General features: G+C 43.7%; 1 protein-coding gene across 1 annotated transcript in view; it reads left to right on the top strand.

Moving 5' to 3' along the window:
• The window catches only part of PLPP5 (phospholipid phosphatase 5), a 9,835-nt gene extending 3,144 nt beyond the window's left edge, over nucleotides 1-6,691 (top strand). Inside the window, exons 3-7 of the mRNA XM_081333678.1 lie at nucleotides 198-288; nucleotides 848-911; nucleotides 1,898-2,022; nucleotides 4,467-4,637; nucleotides 5,687-6,691. Coding sequence (XP_081189804.1) covers nucleotides 198-288; nucleotides 848-911; nucleotides 1,898-2,022; nucleotides 4,467-4,637; nucleotides 5,687-5,856 — 621 coding nt within the window. The 3' untranslated portion in view covers nucleotides 5,857-6,691. The remainder of the gene's footprint in view (nucleotides 1-197; nucleotides 289-847; nucleotides 912-1,897; nucleotides 2,023-4,466; nucleotides 4,638-5,686) is intronic.
• The last annotated feature ends 3,309 nt before the right edge of the window (nucleotides 6,692-10,000 follow it).

Raw genomic sequence — 10,000 nt, 5'->3', positions numbered from 1 at the left:
TGAACACTGCTCTTTTTGCATAATCTCCAGCAGGCATCCAAAGAGCTAAATCTAGCCTCTGCTCTGTGGAAGGTAGCACAATCCCATTTTAAAGCTAAGAAACAATCCCCAACGTCTTTTTTTTAAAATCCTTTCTGTAGCTTCGTTTTGCTTTCATGAGCGTAGCACTGATTTGAATCTTGATCCTCTTGTTGCAGTTCATTTCCTTTGTGTCTCCTTTGGTCTTGATTTTCCTGGCCAAATTCTTCATGAAGGCTGGTAAAGAAGATACCCGGGAAGCATGCTTAGGTGAGCACGGGGGAGGGGGGGGTGGACATTTGCAGAAAATTGGGGTTTCCATTAAATTGCTGAATAAGGCAGCAAGTTCATCATGCCAAATTAGTCCTCTCTGCCTAGTAGGGAAGGGAGGAGAAGTTTGTTGTCACCTTAATGTTGGGAACAAGAAACTAGGATTCCATCTGCATCCATCCCTCTTTGAGGGAGATGGGAAAGAAAGAAAGAAAAAGAGAAAGAAAGAGAAAAAGGGAGAAGGGAAGAAAGTAGGAAAGAGGAAAAAAGAAAGGAAAGAGAAAGAATGAAGGTAAGAAAGAAAAGAAAGAGGAAAGGAAAAAAGAAAGTTTCAGTAAAAAAATGTGATTGCAGAGTTTTCTTACCATACCTGCTGGTAGGACATGCCAAGCAGCTAATTCATGGTAACCCCAAATTTGGACAAAACAAATGGACTGTTGAGACCCCTTGAGCCAGATTGCCTTAAAGATGCTCGTACTTGCATCTCTGTCCAGCAATTCCCCTTGTCCATCACGGGGATCTAATCTGGAATTGCTTTCTTTGTTTTCCTTTGGTGCAGCTGTTAGCCTGGCATTTGGCCTGAATGGTATCTTCACCAATGCTGTGAAGCTGGCCGTGGGCAGGTAAGGTTCCCTTTTGGCATTCCTAGAGGAAGAGCTGCCATTTCCCCCTCTGACTGCTACTAGGCAGGGTTGATCTTCTGAGAAAGGGAGAGGGCCAGAGACGAAGTGGAAGAAACCAGGTTGCAGTACGAAAGAGTTACCTCTTCAACGTTTGAACCCTTCCTGTAATGGTAGATAAGAAACAGCGGAAATATTCCCTTGCGTTTCTTTTCAAAAGGGTCGTCCAACGAGTATGTTGAAAAGTATCATTTCACTTCCCTTGGCCTCTCCATCCCATCTTGGATCAGAAGCAGCATTCTTTGTTCCATCGCTCCTTTATTTTTCCTTTCTGTGACCCAAACTAAGGTAACAGTGGATACCTAGAGCTATGGAGCTTTCCTATCCAGCCCATGAATTTACCTTCTCCTCTCCTCACCCTAAACCCTATTCCCACCCACTTCTGTCACACTTTTAAAAAAGGGCCGCTGATAGAGAAAATGTTCCCCTTCTTCCTCGCAGAGAAAGGGATGTCGTGGAGTTTCCTTGTCCTTTAGGAGGCCAGCAAGCATTATTTCAAGTACAGGGATATCTGGCTGACCTGTTTTTGCGGTCTTGATAGCTACCAATGCTCTGGACCATCCATAGACCTCACTGTGAGACTTTAGGTCAGTCATCCCCTCTTACTAATTTATTGCGAAGGATAATATTTGGGGAGAATCACCTCTATGCCAGCTGAAGCTCTCAAGAGAAGAGAAGAGAAAATCTCAGAATATAAAAGTTGGTTGAGTAGGAAGCCATTAGAGTGGAGCAAGACAATTTGCAGACATCACAATAGAGTCTCCAGCTGTTGCAGCAGAGTTGGAGATTTGGGCTGGCTCTTTTGCCTCAGCTCTTCTTGTCCACCTTGACCTACGCTTCTCTTCGGTCAACTGTCCCCCTCCCACGGGGAAGTTCCAAGGTGGGGGATAAAGTATATGTCAGCTTTGACATCTTCTCTCTTCCTCTAGGCCTCGGCCAGATTTCTTCTACCGCTGCTTTCCAGATGGACGGGCAACCCATCAGTTCTTGTGCACAGGAGATGCACTAGTAGTGATTGAAGGGCGCAAGAGCTTCCCTAGTGGACATTCCTCCTGTGAGTACATTTTTTTTCCCCTGTGAGAGCTCCCCATAGAGAGTTGGCAATAGGATTGGGGCTAGTTTGGGGATATTTAATTAGCTCTTCCAAGAACCTTTGTTTTGAGGGACCATATTGAACTAGTTCATGTGTTGTGCCAAGGCACGGCTTGCTTGACCACAGTTCATTGAATAAAGCACTATTGGTTGACTGTACATGACACATTTAGCCACAAAACTATGTAAGTCAGAATGGCTGGGTTTTGCATATACATACCTTTAAACACAGCACATTGCTTAAAGGTGTTTACCGCAATGTATGAACTAGGCCCCAGTCTAATATGGTATGAAGTCATTTTTTTAAAAAAAAATGTTCGTTTAGTTTACAGAATTGGTCTAGGAATCCAAGAAAATCCTAGGCAGATATTAAAAGGGAAGAGATGTTGCAGTAGTTATGAATGTATTTCCTTCCCCTGGGCTTCATTTAAATGTTATCAGGTCCTATGAGATAACCATCCTTTATAGATTTATAGATTTATTTATAGATTTATAGGGACGCAGTGGCTCAGTGGGTTAGGACGCTGAGCTTGTCGATCAGAAGGTCGGCAGTTTGGCGGGTCGAATCCCGAGTGCCGCGTAGCAGAGTGAGCACCTGTTACTCATCCCAGCTTCTGCCAACCTAGCAGTTCGAAAGCACGTAAAAATGCAAGTAGAAAAATAGGGACCACTACGGTGGGAAGGTAACAGCGTTCCGTGCGCCTTTGGCGTCTAGTCATGCCGGCCACATGACCACGGAGACGTCCTCGGACAAGTGCTGGCTCTTCGGCTTTGAAACGGAGATGAGCACCGGCCCCTAGAGTCAGAAACGACTAGCACACATGTGCGGGGGAACCTTTGCCTTTTTTTATAGATTCTAAGGCAATCTACACATGAGTGTTTCTCATGTGATTTGTGTCTCTGTAAATGTTCCATTATGCATATGTGCTCAGTAGAGCATCTGATTGTAGGAATACAACAGCCTCAGTAAATTTTTTTTAAGTTGCCCATTACTCACTTTATAATGGTGTGGAAAAGGGAGAGAATTTTCACTGCTTGGATTTTAGTTAGCCCTAACTTATTCATTGCTTCTGCCAGAAAAAAAAACGCACATTCATATATTAAAGACATTCTGTTTTGTCTCTTCAGCTAGATCTGCAGTTTGGTATCGTATACATCTTACCAAGCATCCTTGCTATATTTGAATCAGTTGCTGAGAATGCAGTCTAAGTGCTGCAGGCAAAGAAAATCTTTCTGAATTCTGTTCAGCTTCTTTGCTTGGAAAAGACCATACAATTCCTACCTGTTTTTTTATTATTATTATTCATAGAAGTAACTTTTTTGTTTGATTTTAGATTCAGCTTTTTAAAAAATGATCAGTGGCATCTTTCACTGTGTATGGGTTTTTTTAAGCAAACCCAAAGTGCTTTATAAGTAAAGGAGATACACACAGTACACAAATACACAATGTACACACACACATAATGTATACACACACACACATTCCATTTAAGCTAGCTGGGCAAGGATGGAGGGCAGGTTCCAACATTGGTAGGGCTATATATGGTTTTCTCCCCTTCTTTAATTGCATTAATGTTGAAAAACAACCGTGATTGTAGTCCTTATTTGTCTGATCTGACAGTAAATTGTATTTAATTCAGGAGATATTTTCCTTTCCTTCTGTAGTTGCATAAAAGAACAAAACACTCTATTCCATTTAAGTGCTCTAATACTAACATTAAAACCATCAGTCCTATTCAAGGGTTTGCCCAATCTGTCATCCCTGGAGAACAGAATTGATAAATCCTCTTAATTGCAAACTATTTCAACAGCAGAACAGTGCACTATATCTATTGTGGTCAGAAGATATTAGATCTAATTGCAATTTACCCACTATAAAATTGATAAATCTCTCATTTCCTTCAATTACTGTGTTCAACTCCCATCCTTTTCTTTTTAATGTATGTTAATGTTTTTGTTCGCTTGCTTGGGAGGAGCAGTATGGCCTCACCTGGCAGTAGCTGAAAGGATGTGACTTTTTTTTGCATAGGGTTGTTCTTCACAGCATTGTTGTCAGGCGTGAAAGCTCAGGCACAAAGGTCCAATTAAACAGATTTATTGCTAATCGTGGGTATGCATAGGAATCTTCTCAATGAATGGTTAGCACCTGCTAGGAGCTAGATAAGGGTCAACAGAATTCAAGGGAGGCTGGATTTAGTTTGTGACTCTGTAGGGATTCTAAGCTAATCCCCCTTTTAACTCCGCCCCCAGGTTCTGCCACTCCTTCTCCCACAACTGTGTGTCTATTCCACATTTCTTCTGAGAAAGATGGGTGATTTCTTCCTTGGGATCCCTTGTATTACTAGCTACAGATAGTGATAGCCATTTGCATTGTGGAATCTCATAGGGATCTTTTCTGCTTTCCAGTTGCCTTTGCCGGGCTTGCTTTCGGCTCCTTCTACATTGCAGGGAAGCTGCATTGCTTTGCACCTGGTGGTCGAGGCCAATCCTGGCGCCTCTGCGCCTTCTTGGGACCCCTCTTTGTCGCCATGCTCATCGCCTTGTCCCGCACGTGCGATTACAAACATCACTGGCAAGGTGAGGGAAAAGTGTGTATCTGCGTGTGGGAAGGATTATTTGTCTACTACATACAAGTCTGTTTCATGGCCCCCATTGGTCAAAAGCCCAAAGAGGAACACTGCTTATGTTTGGGCCGAGAACCATGTTTTTGAGTTTCATGATTGCAGGAACCTGGCAAGGAACGGATGGACAAAAGAAACTCCATGCATTCCTATGTAATTCAAATGGAATAAGAGTCACAGGGCTCTTCCCCAGTGGGGCATCTAATCACTTTCCCTTTCTGTCATGTGCTAAAACTGTTTTTGAAGCTTTGGGCTTTGGTGGAGGTGCCAAGGGCTTTGGAATCTTACTCTGTACAACACTGGTCTAAAGAAACGAACGGAAGGAGTGGAATCTTCCCTCTCTGCCAAAACTCCTACTCGACTCGGGCCACCTTCCCCACCCCTCCGCCGCCAGTTGTAATGGTATGGCAAATTTCAGTGCGAATCTGAATGGCCCAAATTGTTATTCTATGACTGTTTTGAGGTGGGAGTAGCATGTAAACCCTAAAAGGAGTTCCCTGTGGATTTTATCCTGCTAGTCATTGCCAACTATTGGAGGGAGTGCTTATCTCCATTTCAAGGCCATTGAGCCAGCCCTGTCCAAAGACAGGTGGCCAGCATGACCCCGTGGAGTTCTGTTCCTTTCCCACCGAAGTGGTACTTATTTATCGACTCACACTTGCCTGCTTTTGAACTGCTAGGTGGGCAAGAGGTGGGGCGAGGGCGGGAGCTCACCCTGTCGCTCGGGTCTTGAACTTAGACTGCTGGTTGTCCAGCTGACAAGCCCAGCGTCTTAACAGCTGAGCCACCACACCGCCCAAACGCTAAAAGAGGACAAATCAATTTCAAAACCAAATCAGCCAGCCTCTTAGCACTGGGGAAAAAATCCCAACCAGCTCTGCTTTCCTTGGTGGCATGGCCCCTGCGCAAAATGAAGACCATTGCTTGGCTACCAAAGCTTAACTTGGGTTGATATCCAGATGATGTGTTGGATGTTGATCCTCGTATTCTTTTGTTCCTTTTCAGATGTGCTGGTTGGCTCTGGAATGGGTTTCACCTTTGCGTATCTCTGCTACAGACAGCATTACCCTCCACTGACGGACCCCAAATGCCACCAGCCACTGCAGCAAGGATCCAGGCTATCTTCTCCAGAGAGGCAAAAGCTGACAGTTTCTGGCTTCAACCTGGATGTATGAAGAAGGACTCAGGGGTTTCCTTTCTCTGTATTTGCAGACTCGAGGGGGGAGAAGAGAGCTTAATCATCCATGTTCTGCTTTGCTCAAAGGCCAGACGGGAGGAGGAGGTAGGGGGAGAGCCATCAATTTTTGACGTATACCAGCCTGATTGAAACTCAGGGCCTTTACCTCTTCCCCTTCATCACGCAGATGTGGCCAAGAGACTTGAGTGTTTTCCAGGACAGAAAAATTGCACAGTTTGGGTTGATTTTTTTATTTTATTTTTTGGTGGCCAATTCATTTCTGGCAACATTGAACCATTCCTCATCCTATTACAATAGAAAAGGAGTTTGGTCCATTCCCTCGTTGTAATGCCAGGCATCGTTCTTGAGTTTAAATGCCTATAAACTGATGTCACATGATCTCAGCTAGTGTACAGTCTTGATGTATGTACCACAGGAGAGGTCAGGCATCTTTTCCCATGATGCCCAAGGTCCATTCCTGTCCATCCAAAGATAAATGGGTACAATTTGAATAGCTTTCTCCACGAAACTGTGCTTTAAAATAATAGCATGGGGTGATGGTGGTGATGAAGTATACTCTTTCAGGATTCAGTCTTTTTGTGCAACAAAACCCCAGCCTTTTTTTTTTAAATGGACCAGTAGCTCAACCATTCACCAAGGAGATTGACATGCATTGAAACAGGTATAAAGGTAGATGCCCTCAATCCAGACCCATGCGTTGTCTTTTTTTTTCCTGCTACCTCTTAAGAATAATTACAAAGGAATCTGGTGTCTCCAACATTTGCCACTGCGGTGTAATATTTAAGGAGTCAAAATTAAATCTAGGAAACTAATATTAATTGCATAATTATTTGTTTTGCAGTGTCCCACCCTTCTTGCAGTTCACTCAAGGCTGGTGCATACTTTTTCTATATATTTATGGCAATATTTTTAGTTTCGCATCCTCTGCCATTGCATTGCTCTGCAAAAAGCCTGATTCTCAGCAGTGCAAGTCGATACTGATTCCAAACAGCGTGATGGCTCAAAATACATTAGCCATTACACACGTCCATTTTTAGCTTTGCTTCTTTTAGCAGGATTTTGAATGAGTTACAAACTATGGCTTCGCACCATTGCTCTTCCTAAACTACTAAAAGTAAAGGATTTCCCTGTCATAGCTGGCTTAGGAATACTGGGAGTTGAAGTCCACGAGTCATAAAAGAGCCAAGGTTGCCTACCCCTGCTCTAGGGTACAGTGCTTATCTCCGTTTCTTGGTTGAGGGAGCCAGTTGTCCAAAGACAATTTCCGCCGTCACGTGGCCAGCATGGCTATATGCCAAAGATGCACAGAACGCTGTTACCTTCCCACCAAAGTGGTACCTATTAATCTACTTGCATTTGCATGCTTTTGAACTGCTAGGTGGTCAGGAGCTGGGGAGCTGTTGCACGGAGCTCAGGTCTGGAACCTGAATTGTCAGCTCTCCAGCTGACAAGCTCAGCGTCTTTAACCATTTCCCACTCCTGGTTAAAGATAAATAGGTAAGAACTTTCCTAAAAGGAAGCATTTTTTTAAAAAGTCTACTAAGTTCCCACTGACACTCTCACCACAATCCATTCCGCTGATTGTGGTGGAATGTTTTATAGCTCAGAACTAATTGGTTACCTCTTGGTCTCTCTACTAGTTCTCAGCTTGCAGTTTTGTGCATTTATCCTACTATAACGACACTCCCATTTTTCAAAGGTATTTCCTTAGCTGGAAAAAGACCCAAAGTTCAGTTTATCCATGTCCTTACCCACGTACTTTGTTTTGAATCTTAGGCAGATGTTTTCATGGGATATTGCCATTCTAAGATCAGAAATTATGATTCTTGGGTTTTTTTATACTATTTATACCATACAGCAGAATGCTAGTCGACACAGTCTAGGGCAGGGGTGTCAAACTCAATTTCATTGAGGGCCGCATCAGCATTGCAGTTGCCCTCAAGGGGCCGGGTGGGTGTGGCCAGGGTGGGCATGGCCTACTGGGTGGGCGTGGCTAGAGTGCGTATGGCCTACTGGGTGGGCGTGGCCAGCTCTACATCATTCGCATCAAGGGTGCCTATGGGGGCCTGGGCAGGAGTGGGACAGATCTGAGGGTCTCTGGCAGAAGGAGGGTCTCTGGGCCAGAGCCAAGGCAGTGGGGGCCGTTCCCTCACTGTTTCCAGGATGGCTTCGCGGGCCACACGAAACCACTTCGCGGGCCAGATCCGGCCCCCGGGCCTTGTGTTTGACATGTCTGGTCTAGGGTGAAACGTTTTTCTACCATAGATAGGTATAACAATTGCAAAACTTTACAGAATAGCCACATTTGTGCAGCATAACAGCACTCGGGTATTTTTTATGGTATCTGTGGTTGCACTGTGAGATTAATCCTACACATCCTTAAATCTCATTTGAACAACCAATGAACAGCCAATCTATGGATGAGGATCTTACTGCCTTAACAAGATGAAACCACTTGAGATGACTAAGATTTCTGTATAAGAAGTCAATCCTAATATTTAGCAACTCTGCTAATTAGAATGACAGATAAAAGAGGCCTAACAGTCTGTTGAGGTTCTCCTTTGCAAAGATCAATAAATTCACCAAAGGCAGACAGCTACCGGAAAAAAGTTAAATAACTTTTTTTTAAAAGGTAATATTTTACAAAGTGCATTAACTTCCAACTGCTTGACTGTTCCTATTGATACTCCAATTGAGAATTTGGTCATGTCAAATGGCATTCTGTTCATCCACAAGTATAGCACAAGAGGCTGGAAAATTCAATGATGCAATGACAGTGCAAACACAACGAGGAGAACAACTAAGTCTCTGCCACAGAATAAGAATACACAAAGTGAACAGAATGTAGTGTGATTGCATCCCACTTGTAAACCTGCCGCTTGCTGCTTCCTTGGTCAAGGCTTTCTTGAAAAGAAGGGACAGTTGTGGAGGCTACCAACGTTTTGTAAATGTGCGGTATGTAAAAAGCAAGTGACCACTTTGTGACAAAACAAGTAATGCAACAATTGCAGGGCCCAACACACGTACATCCATGAAATCACAGGTGTGTTCCACAACTAACCAGCCAAGATTATGTTGAGCCATGCATTCAATGTACATTCTGGCAGACTAAACCAGCAATGTGAATTGACTGTCCAAATGGTCAGCCAATCACCCTGAGTTCCCAGGTAAAATTGCTGGTATAGAGCTGCCCTCATCTGGTGCCTGAATAAACAATCTACTGCCCAATTACTGTGTGGGCAGTGGTTTCTAGGATATGACCTCATTCTTCAGATGCCTTCAAGGACCTAGTTGCATGCACTGAAACAACAGCACATCAAGCTGCTGCTTGTATGAGGTTTGGCACCTCCCACATCAGAATGTAAACACATAGCGTGTACAACAGTGTTTACAATAACACATGGAGAGGGATAACTCAACCGTATCCTGATCACTGTGAACAAGATCAAATTTACAAGCTTTGCCAGTTCCTTCCCAGGCAAGTAATCTACTTTCCCTGCTTTAGAAAAGTAGAACAATAGATCGCTGTTGCTGGCATGATCATCGTGACTGCCATAATCATTTCAGAGAAGAATGGACATGGCTTACCCAGCTTTTTCACTCTAGCCTTGCGCCCTTTCTTGGGTTAATCAGCAGCAGCAATAAGATAACAAAAAAACAAAAATGAAATCCCCACAAACACATCGAACACTCTGGCCTCAGAAGAAGTGCTTCTAAAAGTCAAAATCCTTCACTGCCCATCGCTCATCTTGAGGTTTTTCTGATGGAGACAAGATGTGAAATTCTAGCACCAATTTCAAGTCTTGACTAGTGCATAAACTGAAGGTGACACAACTGGTATTGCACCAGATCTAAAGACACACTGGCTGCAGACAGAAAATGCAGATCGGTTAATTCACAAGGGCCTGTATATAGCCAGGAATCGGACAGGATCTCAATGCTCACTACCATCCCTGAATAGGATACTGAATTTTCCAGAGTTCCAGACTGTGAGGAGGAAGCATGCTGGGCACATCAGGCAAAAGAAGAAGAAGGTGACACAGGGCATCTGTAAAACATAATGAAACAACATAGCACATCAGCCATATTAGGTTAGCTTTTCATTGAAGGCAACAGATCTT

Source organism: Vipera berus, assembly GCF_964194415.1.
Source record: "Vipera berus genome assembly, chromosome: 8".
NCBI lineage: Eukaryota > Metazoa > Chordata > Lepidosauria > Squamata > Viperidae > Vipera > Vipera berus.
Note: the sequence above shows the minus strand (reverse complement) of the source record. Positions and strands in the feature narration are given on the sequence as shown.